The sequence below is a fragment of the Gymnoscopelus braueri genome, assembly GCF_963280865.1.
Source record: "Gymnoscopelus braueri genome assembly, chromosome: 3".
NCBI classification, from domain to species: domain Eukaryota; kingdom Metazoa; phylum Chordata; class Actinopteri; order Myctophiformes; family Myctophidae; genus Gymnoscopelus; species Gymnoscopelus braueri.
The window spans coordinates 12,064,441-12,080,959 of record NC_137612.1 but is presented as its reverse complement, the minus strand read 5'-3'; the positions used below and the strand labels follow the sequence as shown (position 1 = coordinate 12,080,959).

Genomic DNA, 16,519 nt, shown 5'->3' with positions numbered 1-16,519 from the left:
ACGCTGTGAGCTTGTGCATCTGCTATTTTTTAAAAGTCAACAGCAAAAATCTTAAATGACAGAGCGCTTTCCCGGTTTTAATGGGTTTAACCTACATGAGCAAAGATTTAGTCGTCGGTTCTAAATATCGGTTTTCGATGTATTTTACAGTTCATTGCCCCAGCCCTATAGTGTTTGCTACTGTAACTGTATACTGTATAACCCATGTTGATGGCAGTCCATTCTCGCCCCCCTCCCCCCACTCCCCCCCACTCCCCACACGCTCCTCTGCTGTGTGTGTGTGAATGCATGGGCTTGCATGTACAACCAACACATGAAGGGGTGACACTGGCTGACCTTACAGAGAAGAAGAAAGGAGGCAGGTTTGGGTGGTTCAGCCAGTCCTCCGAAACTCATGGTAAATTATGTGGTTAGTTACTCTCCAAGCACTGTGTGTGTGTGTGTGTGTGTGTGTGTGTGTGTGTGTGTGTGTGTGTGTGTGTGTGTGTGTGTGTGTGTGTGTGTGTGTGTGTGTGTGTGTGTGTGTGTGTGTGTGTGTGTGTGCGCGTGCGTGCGTGCACACAGTATGTGTGTGTTCACACCTGCGTACAGTACGTACGAACGTGCGCGTGATGATGCGTGCAGCCTGATATATAACGCCTCATTACCCTGCTTGTGCTTTGCTATTGTGTTTGACCCTTCTATCTGAACATCACAGTTCTTTGCTGTCCTGGCTTTCTCCTCCTGTGTATCCTCTGTATAAACACCCCTCCCCTACACACACACACACACACACACACACACACACACACACACACACACACACACACACACACACACACACACACACACACACACACACACACACACACACACACACACACACACACACCCTGCCGTTTCTAAATGAATGGGCCTGGCCTCTCTATTATTCCTGTGAGTGTGATGTGATGAGCAATAGAAATACAGCGCCGTTAGCAGCCGCTGCTACAGCTTTCTTTCTCCCAGTGTCTCTTGAAGCAGGGAGGGGAGGGGGGAGAAGGGGGGCTTAAAGTGAATAGGAGAATAGGAAACTGGGGGCTACAGTAAATCCAGATCGCTATACGCCAGCAGTCAGCACTATTTTGCAGAGAGAGAGAGAGAGAGAAAGCTGTCTGAGGACTCAGGAATCAAAGCGAAACGCTCCTCCGACGCAATCTAAGCAGCAGCAGCAGCAGCAGCAGCAGCTGAGCGAGTATCTCGACACACCGTGAGCTCACATCACATCATAGCGCTGAAACTGGGCAACGCTTCACCACGCAGGCTTATTAACCCATTTAAACCGGGAACGCATCTGTGTAACCACTTAAACCATTATTTTATACTTCGGCTATTCAAAAATAGCAGATATACAAGCTTTCAAAAATAGCAGATATGCAAGCTTTCAAAAATAGCAGATATACAAGCTTTCAAAAATAGCAGATATACAAGCTTTCAAAAATAGCAGATATACAAGCTTTCAAAAATAGCAGATATACAAGCTTTCAAAAATAGCAGATATACAAGCTTTCGAAAATAGCTTGTAGATCTGCTAATTATTTTTTATCGTGAAAATTTTGTGCAAATCTTTTAATATATATATATTTTTTTAAAGCGAAGATTTGTAACTCAAATCTTTGCTTCTGCTGGGGTTCCCTGGAACAAAATATTTTGAGATGGGGGTCCGCACTCAAATACATATCATTTTAGGAGGTCCTTGACATGAAAATGTTTGAAAACTTAATAGCAACTTAGTTTTTTTTCAAAAAACTGTTAAGATTTAGAAGACATTTGTAGAATCCCCCAAAAGCAAAAATTTGAGTTACAAATCTTCGCTTTAAAAAATATATATTCAATGATTTGCACAAATGTTCACGATTTTTCAAAAAATTGCAGATCTACGAGCTTGTAGATCTGCTATTTTTGAATAGCCAAAGAAATCTAAAATGACACAGATGCGTTCCCCGGATTGAATGGGTTAATCATGTGTCTGCACAGAGGCGCTCTCGCAAAGCCCCTGCAGTGCTTTGAGAATAGCATTTTTCAGATAGCGTCGGAAGAGCTCTCTCTCTCTCTTTCTCTCTCTCTTTCTCTCTCTCTCTCTCTTTCTCTGTATCATCTTTCTTCCCCCGACCCACCCCCCCACTCTTCCTCCTCCTCCTCATCCTCATCATATGCATAATATAATTACTCAGCTCCTCATAGAGCAGCTGTCCAGTCACCTGGCCTGTGATAGCTCCCTTTCAGCACATGGTAAAATCATGGTGACAGGGATTATGTGCAGGAACTTAATGCTAAGGGGTGACAGCAATGCTAACCGTGACAGCTCAGCTCATACTTCTATGAGGATACAGTCGATATAGCTTTGCAGCTCTAATAAGTGCTGTAGGGCTGCACGATTATGGCTAACATGATCATCCCAATTATTTTGTTTAATACTGTAATCGCGATGATTAATCATGGCTATTGATAATGATGATTTTGGCTGGACATTTATTAATGTCTTTGTTGCTCATTGTGCTTAGCGGTAGTCTGCCATATGTGGTCATATGTTATGTAATGACTTATGTGATTTTAGATTGAGATGGCTTGTACATTGTTCTGGTTATAAATTATAAACATTATGTAATACTTAGGAGATGTCATCAAGGAGCAACAGCTGATCAAATAAATTGTTTGATTAATTCCTTGCAAAGGTTTAAGCTTTACAATTATGTAACACAATAAAATCATGATTTTCAATTATCGTCGATGAATTGTGCAGCCCTACCAAATAGACTGAGAAGAAAAAAAAGAACAATTATCTACTGTATGTATATGTTGTTGTTTTTTTCTTAAAATACTAACCCACTACCAGGCTGCTTCTGATGCGCTAAGGTTGGGCGGGCGTAGCCTTCCTTAGCTGGTATTGCTTTGTGTTGTTTTGCTTTCTCTCAGACAGCCGTGTTGCAATGCAGACTGCCTGACTGTAATGTCATTAACTGTTAGAAATGATAGATTATCTGTTGTTTGTGGTTGAGTAAGGTGTGAGTTTGTAAGAAGGAATGTGTGCGCATTCATGTACACGCGCGCGTGTGTGTGTGTGTGTGTGTGTGTGTGTGTGTGTGTGTGTGTGTGTGTGTGTGTGTGTGTGTGTGTGTGTGTGTGTGTGTGTGTGTGTGTGTGTGTGTGTGTGTGTGTGTGTGTGTGTGTGTGTGTGTGTGTGTGTGTGTGTGTGTGTGTGTGTGTGTGTGTGTGTGTGTGTGAGTGCGTGCGTGCGTGCGTGCGTGCGTGCGTGCGTGCGTGCGTGCGTGCGTGCGTGCGTGCGTGCGTGCGTGCGTGCGTGCGTGCGTGCGTGCGTGCGTGCGTGCGTGCGTGCGTGCAGTGTGTGTAGTGTGTGTAGTGTGTGTGTGTATGTGTTTGCGCATGCGTTTGGGCAGTCTGTCATATTTTTCTCTGTGAAATGACTATAATTGCGTGTGTGTGTGTGTGTGTGTGTGTGTGTGTGTGTGATGTGTGTGCGCTCTGTTTGTTGTCATAGCGAGTGTGCCAGCTAGTGAAACAGAGTCTGTGAACACGGAGAACGTGGAGGATGAGAAGACACCATGCTGCGGATCTTTTTGGTGAGAATAATGTGGATTTGTGTACAGATGGAATTCATTTATGCTTTGTCCTGTGATGGTGTCGCTTGTTCGAAAATGGCCAAAGCGTTTAATGTGCCACAATGCATCAGTCAATTATTTTCAATGAGCGTCACCGTCGTGCAATGAAGCTTCTATGCTGTGAGAAGACTCTGTCACCTGGAATACAACCACCTCCTGGTAATATAAGCCAGTGGTTTTCAGGCCTCGACCCCGCAAAATAATGATCTTTGAACTGGGGACCCCCCCACCCTCGCAAGCACTTGGAATCGTAGGAGTTGAGGCATTACATTTAGTTTGACTCTGTTCCACAGATAAATATTGTGAAAATAGCCGATCTACAAGCTCACAACGCCTCGGCCTCAGACACACTTTTCTTCTGCTGGCCAGTTAAAGAGAACTTTCTCAATATTGAATGGAAATTCGATCGTTCCTATTTTGAGGAGGACGTGTTAAAATGTTAAAGAAAACAAACACTTCCTAGTTTGTTCTGCCTACTGTATGTGTTTCTTCTTACACATACAGGCCACCAGCTGACGTAAAACGATGCGCTTTGATGAGTATCACGTAGGTTGCTGCAATGTTCCAGCGTGAGGTCTCAGCACACAGAGCGCTTTGGGAAAAGCTGTGTCAGATGGATCTTCACGTCCTCCTCATTATAAAACGATTGGATTTATATTGAATATCTGCACAGTTCCACTTTAATTGTCTTACACCTATTTCCACTCACGATGTACCGTACATCTGCTCTCTATTGCTACTGTCTAATAACTGTTCATCTTGTCATATATTTCTTTATCTTGATTTTACTGTCTACTTACTGACTCCTCTGCCTACAACCTGCACATATAAACTTTGACCACTTCTTAATTCTTTCAGTCAAAAAATATCAAAGTCAAAGTTCAGGTCAGTATACTTGCTATTCTTGTACCTAAATGTCTCCGTCCAATGCAATGCATGCAGCTGTTATTGTAAGGTTTGTGTCTGCATGAGGTGATATAGTCTCTTATTTCTAAAAAGACACGTGCTTGGCTTTCTCTGTGTCCTGTTCCCCGGAGAAACTTTAATGAGACTTTACTGCGGGTGATAAATCAAAAGCCCTTAAAAAGTCAGCATGTACCACAAGATATTTTTAGAGCCTATAGCCTTACGCAGTGTTTTTGAGCTCATTTACTGTACTGTGTGACTTGCAAAAAAAGGATATTGACGCATTTCCCTATGAGCCCTTCCCCCCTCATTCCACTGCATTCACGTTAGTTAACTTACAGATAAGCGTCGTATTGATTCGGCCGTAATCAAGACACTGGGATGATGTATTTATTTGTTTGGATTAGATGTTGTTTTTTAACAAGGGCAAGACCTTCTGTAAATCTCGAGTCACAAATGTTTTGTGTGAAGCGAGCAGCCCTGGCACAGGCTGTAAACCATCTGCTCGCGTTGATACAATGTTGCTCTTTGGACTGACTCCGCCTTTTCCTGCAGTCGACGCTGGCGTCGCTGCAACAGGTTCATGCGCAGGAAGTGCCGGCTGGCAGTCAAATCGATTGCTTTCTATTGGCTGGTCATCATCTTGGTGTTTCTGAACACCCTCACCATCTCATCTGAACACTACAATCAGCCTCAGTGGCTGACACAAGTGCAGGGTATGTACTGGATGTAAACCTCTGCACTGCAAAATGCATTACTGTACGTACTGTTATCAGCCCCCCTTATACTGTACAGTGGTGGAAAAAGTACTCACATTCTTTACTTAAGTAAAAGTATCAATGCTGCAATGTAGAAATACTCTGTTACAAGTAAAAGTCTGGAATAAAAAATTTCCTTATGTAAAAGTACAAAAGTATTGGTATCAAAATTAAAAGTAAAAGTACTCATTATTCAGAATGTCCCATTTCAAGTTCTCAGAATGTGTACAAATCTTTTGAATATAGCAGATCTACAAGCTCACAACGCGTCGCGAGCTTGTAGATCGGCTATTTTCAAATAGCCGAAATGTATATAGAGCTTAAGTGGTTGATTTATGTTAAAGTTATACAATGCAGAATCCCAAATAACGATTTTTAGCAACCTCTGCTGGTCACTACCGTCACTGCATACAATTTCCGTAATCCTCGATTACCCAGAATTCCATTCGTTTTCACCGGAAGCCGGAAGCGTTTCAAAAAGCGATCTTTTAATTGTTTTATACTATCTACGGATCGTTTCTCTTAGCCAGTGGAGCATTAGTTACCATGAGCTGTGCTTTCTTTTTCTGTTCTTTTTCGATCTTCTAATCCTACATTCTCTTAACATCAGCGTGAGGTTCCTTTTAGTTATTACCGCGATAGTTCCTGGCCAAACAGGAAACCGTTGCGGTAGTTCCTGGGGACGTCGGCCACGACGTCATGACGTTGGCCAGGAACGTCATTTCCCCGGGAAAGTCCCCCCAGTCCACATTCAATAGAAAATATATAAATAAAAGGCTTCCGGGGGTGAAATTCATGGAGTGGGTGTTGTGAAACTTTTGCCACTCACAAAAGATATACAATTTAACTTTAGTTTTGTTGAAAACGTTACCTAGTATTACTTTAAGTAATAAAAATCTAAATCTAGTAACTAGTAACTAAAGTTTTCAAATAATTGTGGTGGAGTAAAAGTATAATATTTGCCTCTGTGAGATGTAGTGGAGTAGATGTAAAAGTACTGAGAATTGGAAATACTCCAGTAAAGTAAAAATGCCTCAGAATTGTACTTAAGTACAGTACTTGAGTAAATGTACTTAGTTACTTTACACCACTGACCATAATGATCATATGTTTTGCAGATGTGGCCAACAAGGTGCTGTTGGGCTGTTTCACGTGTGAGATGTTGGTGAAGATGTACAGCCTGGGGCTGTCGGCCTACTTCGTGGCGCTGTTCAACCGTTTCGACTGCTTCGTGGTGAGCGGCGGCATCACCGAGACCATTCTGGTGGAGCTGGAGATCATGTCGCCGCTCGGCATCTCTGTGTTCCGCTGCGTACGCCTCCTGAGGATCTTCAAGGTCACACGGTAAGCCCCAAATATTATGCTTTACTGTGTGCGTGCGTGCGTGCGTGCGTGCGTGCGTGCGTGCGTGCGTGCGTGCGTGCGTGCGTGCGTGCGTGCGTGCGTGCGTGCGTGCGTGCGTGCGTGTCCGAGTCCGAGTCCGAATTTTGCGTATATTCGCATAATCGCCGGTGTGTAATGACCTTTAGGGTTAAAGTTATGCTTTGTATTTACTTCAGTTGCGTGTGTGTGTGTGTGTGTGTGTGTGTGTGTGTGTGTGTGTGTGTGTGTGTGTGTGTGTGTGTGTGTGTGTGTGTGTGTGTGTGTGTGTGTGTGTGTGTGTGTGTGTGTGTGTGTGTGTGTGTGTGTGTGTACTGTACGGTGTGTTTTCCATTAAAACCGGGAACGCATTTGTGTAACCACTTAAACCATTGTTTTATACTTTGGCTTTTCAAAAATAGCAGATATACAAGCTCATAGCGCGGAGCTTGTAGATCTGCTATTTTTTTTAAATCAAGTTTTTTTTGTGCAAATCTTTGAATATATATATTTTTAAGCAATTCTTTTTAACTCAAATCTTTGCTTCTGGGGGTCCCTGGAACAAAACATTTTCAGATGGGGGTCCGTGACCAAAATACATATAATTTTGGGTGTCCTTGACATGAATAAGTTGGAGCACTACTGATTTAGTAGTAGTAACATATGTTTTTTTCAGAAAACTGTTAGGATTTAGAAGACATTTTGTAGAATTGGAACCTCAGGTCTTAATGGGTTAACCCATTAAACACTTCTCTCCCTCTGTGTCTCTGTCTCTGTGTTTTTTAGTCACTGGCAATCTTTGAGTAATCTGGTGGCATCGCTGCTCAACTCCATGAAGTCCATCGCTTCCCTGCTGCTGCTGCTCTTCCTCTTCATCATCATCTTCTCCCTGCTGGGCATGCAGGTGTTCGGCGGCAAGTTCAACTTCGACGAGACCATGACGAAGAGGAGCACCTTCGACAACTTTCCTCAGGCCTTGCTCACTGTGTTTCAGGTGTGTGTATGTTTACAGTCTGATGCAGTGTTAAAGGGATAGTTCACCCCAAAATGACATTTTTTTCTATTGATTACTCACCCCATGAAGCCTTGAATTCATGGAGATTTTTTGGTTTTTGTCTCATTCCTAAGCCAATAATTTGATGACCGGCGGAGTCTCCGGTAGGAGACTCAAAGAGTCTCCATTGAGTCTCCTACCGGAGACTCTGCCGACACGCAGAGTGTCGCTAAAGTGTCACCGTGACAAAAATAAAATGGGCTTTGGACAAAATCATGTCAAACACGTCATTGGCAGTGAATGAGTTAAACAGCATTCAACCTGGTGTCCCTATTTTGGGCATATCATTATAGGCACGATTATTTCAAAACACGTCACAAATCTTTCATTTACTTTTTTTGGTAAATCTTAGCTCAAAAATAGCTACAGTAGAACAGCTTTTATAGATCGATACAACGAATAACTGCCTCTTCCCAAAGGTGATGACAGTTGCATTATTCTGGCTTGCTGTTTGTGCTTTGCCCTCAGATCCTGACGGGAGAGGACTGGAACGCTGTCATGTATGATGGAATCATGGCGTACGGCGGTCCCTCCTCCTCAGGGATGATCGTGTGCATTTACTTCATCATCCTCTTCATCTGTGGAAACTGTATCCTGTCTATAATACAGCCGCTGCAAGTCTCCAAGCTTTGTTGTTATTGCTGCAATCTCCACCTTACAATGTGATCTGCTTATGGTACATTTAAAGGATGTATTATTATTGAATGCTTTTTTCCAGTCCCTCCAATTCATTTGTTGTCCTTCACCGAGCACTTTGCATAGATATCCTCCTCAATGTCTTCTTGGCTATCGCTGTGGACAACTTGGCAGATGCCGAATCTCTCAACGCACCCGCGGCCACGTAATGTTTACGTCTTTGTGTGACTCATTTATAGTAGAGTTCTCAATGGGCCTGATAAATTAAGGCCCGGCCCTAACTGGGCCCTACTGGGTCGGCCCAAGGCTCGCCCGGCCCGAACCATTACCATACTTTAAGGCCTGAAAAACCCGAAAAACCAACAAGCTTTGAACTGAGCAGATCGGACCTTCCGTTCCAGAGATAACAGCCAAAACATCTTGAAAACCGCCACTTCTTTCAATTTTCGATGGCAGACTTTCGATTGCAGACTTTCAAGGGTAGGGTCGGGTTCAGGCAGAATTTGAGAACTCTAATTCATAGGTGTTGAATATGTGTTAGTAACATTGCTTGTTGTCAGTGGTAAAATGAAAAGGAAACTGAAATGAAAATGTGTTTTGTTCATTATAGGGACAAAAAGGATGACGATGAAGAAGACAAGAAGGTAAAAATCTAGTTTAATGAAATTATGATATACTATTTACAATTTAGGCATTTAGCGGAAGCTCTTATCCAGAATGACGTACAAGTGCAAAATCAGAGTAAGCAAAGTAAGCATGAGTCCTATTCAACAAACAACGGAGTAAATAGTCATGTAAGTGCAAAGAGAACAATGTAGTCCATCAAAGAAACTACTGTAGGATACTAGGTTAACATCAAATCAATCATTTGTCTAAAGTTGGACATCGAAGAGGAGGAAGTGGATGAAAGCTTACCGGAGGAAGAGGATCCGGAGGTCCCTTCGGGTCCGCGGCCGGCCATCTCTGAATTGGTGAAGAAGGAGAAGATCACTCCCATACCAGAGGGAAGTGCCTTCTTCATCTTCAGTAACACAAACCCGTAAGTCACACGGAGGCATAAACATACTGTCAGTGGTGGAAAGTAACTAAGTACATGTATTTAAGTACTGTACTTAAGTACAATTTTGAGTTACTTTTTACTTTACTAGAGTATTTCCAATTGGCAATACTTTTACTTTAATTACTAGTTACTTTGAAGATATAAATTACTATATTATAAAACATACATTAACCACTTTAGCCCTATTTTATACATACTGTAGGCTATTTGAAAATAGCGGATCTACGGATCGGAAAATAGCCGATCTACAAGCTCATAACGCGTCGCAATGCGACGCGTTATGAGCTTGTAGATCTGCTATTTACAAACATTATTACTTTTACTTTTGGTACTAAGTATATTTTGATGCCAATACTTTTGTACTTTTACTCAAGTAACATTTTGAACACAGACCTTTTACTTGTAACAGAGTATTTTCATATTGTGGAATTGCTACTTTTACTTAAGTCAAATATCTGAGCACTTCTTCCACCACTGCATACTGTACAAGGCGTGTGACATTCACATAATTTGAGTTTTTTTGTTCACAGTCATATTCGCATGCAGTATGCGTATGTTGTTCCTTACACAATGCATTATTCTGATGTGTCAAGTAAAGATGCGTGTTTGCTTCGTCCCTCAGGATCCGTGTGGGGTGCCACAAGCTCATTAACCATCACATATTCACCAACCTCATCCTCGTCTTCATCATGCTCAGCTCTGCCTCCCTCGCTGCTGAGGATCCAATACGAAACTTCTCATTCCGCAATATTGTAAGTATGCCCAACTTTACTTATTATTATATTTATAATATTTATATATTTATTTATTTATATATTTATATATTTATATATTTATATATTTATATATTTATATATTTATTATAGTTATATTATTACTTATTATTCATTCATGACCTTACTTCAATCTAGTGAACATGAATTGTGAATTTGAGTGAATTAGATGATAATAACATGATTTTTACATCAGTCATACAGTTCTTATTGCTTGTTATTATGATAACTTGTTAACCCTTTTTCTGACCGCCTCACCTTTTTCAATGAAATGTTATGATTAGCATTGTTATAATAATAATTGTTAAGAGCAATTAATCATTATTAATCATCATCATTTGTTCCATATAATGTTTAAGTTAGTTAATGTAACATAGATTCTGTGGCATATATACTGTATAAATTACATTATGTACTCTTCCAAGCTCTAAATTAATCATTTAGAGTTTGAACAGACAAATTGTTAAGCTTGTAGATCAGCTCTTTTGGCAAGCTACACCATCGTGCTATAAAGTACTGTATAAATCGGGCTTAACCACTTTTAACCCTGGCGTCCCTATTTTGGGCATGTTATTATAGGCAAATATTTTCAAAACATTTACAATATTTTCCAAAATAGCTGATCTACAAACTGACATTGTGAGCTTGTAGATCAGCTTAGATTGGAAAATGGCTGAATAGGGCTGAAGTGGTTAATCTAGAATACGTATTGCAAAATGTTTCTCCATTCAGCTTGTTTTGATGCCTGATGTACTGTCTCTTTTTAAACATGTACGTTGCTTCTTGCAGATACTTGGTTACTTTGACTATGCTTTCACGGCTATCTTTACTGTTGAGATCGTTTTGAAGGTAAATGCCCTGTGACCCCTGTCCGTGCTGTGACTAATTACCCCCCCGCAGTAACACTCCACACGTCTGGTTGCCTTTCAGGTCCTAGGCTATGCAGATTATGTCTTCACTAGTATGTTTACATTTGAGATCGTGTTGAAGGTAACCCCATGAAATGACAACGAGTGCCTTGCTCAGCTGCATTCTCTCCTTGTGTGTCACCTGCCAATAATACGACCTGGCTTGTTTGTTTCCTTTCTCTTTACTTTGACTTCATGGCACCTCTTTTAAATCAAATAGAAACTGACTAACATTAGATTTGTCCATTAACAGCCACTTTGCACACATTTACGCAAACACAAGAGTTGTTCAAAATACTGCACTAATCGATGAGCTCTCGCTGGGGGCAAAGACACCTCGGCATAAATCCGCACCCGTTCATCGCATTTAGGCCATTGACGCTGAAATGGTTTAGAATTTTGAAGACACAATATTGTGTGCGGAACTGCGGATATAAAGAAAAGACAAAATTGCGCTTCTCTGAGTGCAGCTCTCCGTCAGGCCCAGTTGGCTACCCAAAGCAAACAAACGTTGGAAGATCATAGCCAATTAGAATGGAATATGAAATATGAAAAATCTCTGACTGTTCATGATTTGTAGCATTTTGTGCAAAGGTTTTAGCAAAAAGTGTGTTTTGCAAAATAAAAACACAAAATGGCGCAAAATCTTGTCGAGCAGAATGGGCATGGCCTATCAGGAGCGTCATGAGTCAAGGAATCTAGGGACAGCATTTTTTGACTGTACGACCTACATTATGGTTCAGGAGTTATAGGCCAAAATGTAAATCGGCCGACCATGAGGCCGATTTGTAAAAGTTTAGGCGGAGGTTCTTCCTTGGCTGCACTGCAGTGTGCATGCAAAGTTTCACGGTGATTGGTCCAGCGGTGCCGGAGATTAGCTGCTATTCGATTGGCCGGCCTGGCGGAGATGAATAAATAAATAATATGCAACTCTTTGTGCAGCGAAACAAATCTTAACAGGACATTATAATGGCATTGACTGAAGTTGAATCTGGAGAACGTTTGGAGAGCATTTCTGGCAACGTAAACGTGAAGGCTGATGTAGGCAAAACATTTAATTCAACTTCAGTCAAAACCTCCTCCATTGCCTTTCATACTGACTGACTGCTATTCAAATAAGCCATAAAAGAGGGGGCAAAATCAACCATGTTCCCATTGAGCATGGTTCAGTCTGCTATCCCTGACTGAGTGCATAGAAATGCAGTGCTACTTCTACTCCCACATACAGTACTGTATGGGTTGAAATCTCTGATTGTGATTACCAGTGCTCCTAGTTAGCACCGCCAGTCTCTGTTAATGGGCTGTTCTGCTCTACATTTACATGCACTCAGAAAATGAATCCTTTACTTTTATGATTTAAGCAAGAGTTATTTTGGCTGATTTTTCTTCTCTTTGCCTGCTGAGGAGCTTTGATAAGGAGCTGCTTTTCCCCCTATTCTGAACTTTTAAAGAACTTAAAGGAATGTATACTTTAACCCTTTAAGACCGGGAACACATCTTTGCCATTTTAAGATTTCTTTGGCTATTCAAAAATAGCAGATCTACATGCACTGCTTGTAGATCTGCTATTTTTGAAAAATCTTGAAAAATGTTGCCAATCTTTGAATATATTCATATTTTTTTTAAGCGAACATTTGTAACTCAAATCTTTGCTTCTGGGGGGATTCTACAAATGTCTTCTATGAAAAAAAGTTATGTTGCTATAATATCAGTGGTTTTCAAACTGTTTCATGTCAAGGACCCCCAAAATTATATGTATTTGGCCGCGGACCCCCATCTCAAAATAGGTTGTTCCAGGGACCCCCAGAAGCAAAGATTTTAGTTTTAAAAATCGCTTTAAAAGATATATATATTCAAAGATTTGCTAAAAAAAATCAAGATACAAAAAAATAGCAGATCTTTAAGCTCATAGCGCGGCTATGAGCTTGTAGATCTGCTATTTTTGAATAGCCAAATAAATCTAAAATGACAGATGCGTTCCCGGTCTTAATGGGTTAAGAGGCGGCCCACATGAATGTGACAGTTAAAGGCGTTCTTCTTTACAATCACTAAAGCGAAACGTGCAGGTCGTAAACGATCCCTGCTCGGCGTGGCAACAAACTGCATGTTTTATTGCCATGACCCCATCATAGTGGATTGTGAAATGAATGACTTCATGTAGCCATGGGCCGCGGGGTGGCGACGATAGCTTTATTAACTTCCTGTTTTTAGTGTTCTGAGCTCGCCACCCTGAAACGAGTGCTCTACGAGGGTGTGGAAATGTGTGTTTATACAGTGTGTCTTAAGAAGTGTGTGTGAGTGAGTGAGTGAGTCTGTACATATTAGTACTGTATGTGTGGAGTGTAAATCTGACACGTGTGCAGTGGTGGAAAAAGTACTCACATTTCTTACTTACGTAAAAGTGTATCAATACTGCAATGTAGAAATACTCTGTTACAAGTAAAAGTCCGGAATTCTAAATTTACTTGAGTAAAAGTCCAAAAGTATTGGTATCATCTACAAGCACTACCAAGTATTGGTATCATCTACAAGCACACTGTGTGCTTGTAGATCGGCTATTTTCAAATGGCCAAAATGTATACAGAGCTGAAGTGGTTACTTTATGTTTATGTAATAATAATGAAAATCTACAAAGTAACTAGTAACTAAAGTTTTCAAATATTTGTTGTGGAGTAAAAGTACAATATATGCCTCTGAGATGTAGTGGAGTAGAAGTAAAAGTATTGAAAATTGGAAATACAGTAAAGTAAAAGTACCTACACATTTTACTTAAGTGCAGTACTTAGTTACTTTACACCACTGCACCTGTGTTTGTGTGTGTGTCCGGTGTATATAGTACGTTTGATGATGTGTACATGACTGTGTGCGCGTGCATGCGTGTTTGTATGTATGTGTGTGTGCTCTTCATCATTCGCCCCCTTGACTCCCTCCGTCTTCTCCTCAGATGACAACGTATGGAGCTTTCCTCCATAAAGGAGCATTTTGCAGGAATTACTTCAACCTGTTGGACCTGCTGGTAGTGGGCGTGTCCCTGGTCTCCTTTGGGATCCAGTGAGTAACCCTGTGTCTCCCTCTCCCTGTCTGTCTTTCTCTCTTCTTACCAAAGTTATTATAGTTAACGAAAACTAACAAAATAACTAAAACGAAAAAAAAATATATATTTTTTTTTCGTTAACTGAACTAAATAAAAACTAGAATAAAAATAAATAAACAATAACTAACTGAAACTGTATTGTGTGTGTTTACAAAACTAACTAAAACAAACTGAAATTATAGACAAAATGCCCTTAGTTTTCGTTTATTTATAACAGTTGTTTGTGGATGCGGTCGGTGGTTCATCTGTAACTGAATACATTTTTAAATGCTATCTTTTGTTAAGTTTTTATTACACAATACTTACCTTTTCAATCCTGCACCTGACAAATAACCCAACGTATACAAAACAACTAAAACTAATAAAAACTAACTAAAACTATTTGCATTTTCAAAAATAAAAACGAATACAAACTAGCAAATCCACTCTAAAAACGAAAAAACTAAAAAACAATCCAAAACTATTATAACCTTGCTTCTCACCACATTATATTCATATTGACACTACTTCACTCGCTTTTGCTGTCATTCAGGTCCTCTGCCATCTCTGTGGTGAAAATTCTGAGGGTTCTCAGAGTTCTTCGACCGTTGAGGGCTATCAACCGAGCCAAAGGCCTAAAGGTACGGTCTTATCGCCCTTCAACGCCCTTCCCCCATTTACAGCACAATATTATATTATTATCACAGCCTCTGTTCATCAATATCAATGCTATCGACGCATTTACATTCATTTCTAATGTTTTTTTCTTCTTCATGTTACAGCATGTGGTCCAGTGTGTGTTTGTGGCCATCAAAACCATCGGTAATATCATGATCGTCACCACTCTTCTGCAGTTTATGTTTGCCTGTATCGGGGTCCAGCTCTTCAAGGTTAGTAAGCGTCAAGACGCTGAGGCTGAAAACAATCAGTGCTACACATTAAAACGTGGCGTTGTTTAGTTATTGAGGATTTGTGACGTATTATCGCAGTGCAATCGCTGAAAATTTGTCTCATTCCACAGGGAAAGTTTTATCGCTGCACAGACGAAGGAAAGTCCAACGCTGAAGAGTGCAAGTTAGTGTTCCTTTATATCATCATCTCGGTGTCGCACTATTTGACTAGTTTGTATCAAGGATCATAAATCAATTTAGCCTCGAGACAGATTTATATTTGGTTGCGTGCCGGTGTTGCGTGCCAAAAATTACAAGCTCACAATGCATCGTGATGCGACACGTTGAGCTTGTTGATCGACTATTCATGGCGCATGATGACACTGGCGCACAACCAAGTATAAATGAAGCAACGAGAGCGTGCTTTTAAGACCAAGTTTTGACCCCTGCCACGTGTCATTTGGGAGGCTGTGGCTCAGGAGGTAGAGCAGGTCGTCCGATGATCAGTGGGTCGGAGGTTCAAATCCCGGCTCCCCCTGTCCACATGTCGAGGTGTCCTTGGGCAAGACACTGAATCCTACATTGCCTCCAATGAGTCAGTCAGCGCAAGCTTGCCACCATTGGTGTGGGAAGTGAGGACGCTGGCGTTGACTGTTCGCCGCTTCACCTCCCAATGTATGAATGAATGAACCATTGTAAAGCGCTTTGAGTAAGTTTGAGTACTTAGAAAAGCTCCATAAAAATGCAATTCATTATTATTATTATTATCATTTCCTCTCAGGGGCACCTTCATCTTGTATAAGGACGGGGATGTCAACCACCCTTCCATTCAGAAAAGACTGTGGCACAACAGCGAGTTCAACTTTGACAACGTGCTCATGGCCATGATGGCTCTATTCACTGTGTCCACCTTTGAAGGGTGGCCTGCGTAAGACAACACTCCTCTTCTTGCTCTGCATGCTTTGACATACATATGAGTAAGCTTGGCACAATTTTCCATAAAATTGAATATTGCCATACTTCCTTGATATTGCAATTAACTGCATCTGTTGATTGATAAAATATTAAATAATTATTCACCCCCTTCCTCCTTTGGGATCCAGTGAGTAACCCTGTGGTAACCAGGTGATAATATGTACATGGCAATATTTTGGCAGGACAACACAATATTCAATTTTGGATATTGCCTAAGCCTAATTATATGATACGTTTTCTAAATCTCAGAATGAGGTAACAAAGGCTTCAGTTGTGAGGCCAGCATTAATTTAAAGCTACGTAATTTAAAGTAAGTTGTATGTCCGTTGTCTGTCCATCCCGGTGTAGAGAAGGGTAATTGCAACAATGTCCGAACTACAGCCAAGATGGCAGATCTACGGCCGTCTATGGCCGTCTGCTTCAAATAACTTAATTGACATTGTCAATCAGTAGGTGTCCTAGCCTGATTGACAATGTATCAATGGAATA

At 41.0% G+C, this 16,519-nt stretch overlaps 1 protein-coding gene across 1 annotated transcript in view; it reads left to right on the top strand.

The window, feature by feature from the left end:
- The window catches only part of cacna1da (calcium channel, voltage-dependent, L type, alpha 1D subunit, a), a gene marked incomplete at its 5' end in the record, with an annotated part of 90,342 nt that overhangs the window by 44,431 nt on the left and 29,392 nt on the right, over positions 1-16,519 (top strand). The window contains 18 exons of the mRNA XM_080424779.1: positions 320-406; positions 3,518-3,599; positions 4,497-4,523; positions 5,100-5,260; positions 6,421-6,646; positions 7,448-7,655; positions 8,184-8,304; positions 8,478-8,556; positions 8,962-8,995; positions 9,230-9,390; positions 10,034-10,163; positions 10,974-11,033; positions 11,115-11,174; positions 14,037-14,143; positions 14,719-14,806; positions 14,948-15,055; positions 15,187-15,239; positions 15,837-15,983. Of these exons, the coding sequence (XP_080280905.1) occupies positions 320-406; positions 3,518-3,599; positions 4,497-4,523; positions 5,100-5,260; positions 6,421-6,646; positions 7,448-7,655; positions 8,184-8,304; positions 8,478-8,556; positions 8,962-8,995; positions 9,230-9,390; positions 10,034-10,163; positions 10,974-11,033; positions 11,115-11,174; positions 14,037-14,143; positions 14,719-14,806; positions 14,948-15,055; positions 15,187-15,239; positions 15,837-15,983 (1,939 nt within the window). The remainder of the gene's footprint in view (positions 1-319; positions 407-3,517; positions 3,600-4,496; positions 4,524-5,099; positions 5,261-6,420; positions 6,647-7,447; positions 7,656-8,183; positions 8,305-8,477; positions 8,557-8,961; positions 8,996-9,229; positions 9,391-10,033; positions 10,164-10,973; positions 11,034-11,114; positions 11,175-14,036; positions 14,144-14,718; positions 14,807-14,947; positions 15,056-15,186; positions 15,240-15,836; positions 15,984-16,519) is intronic.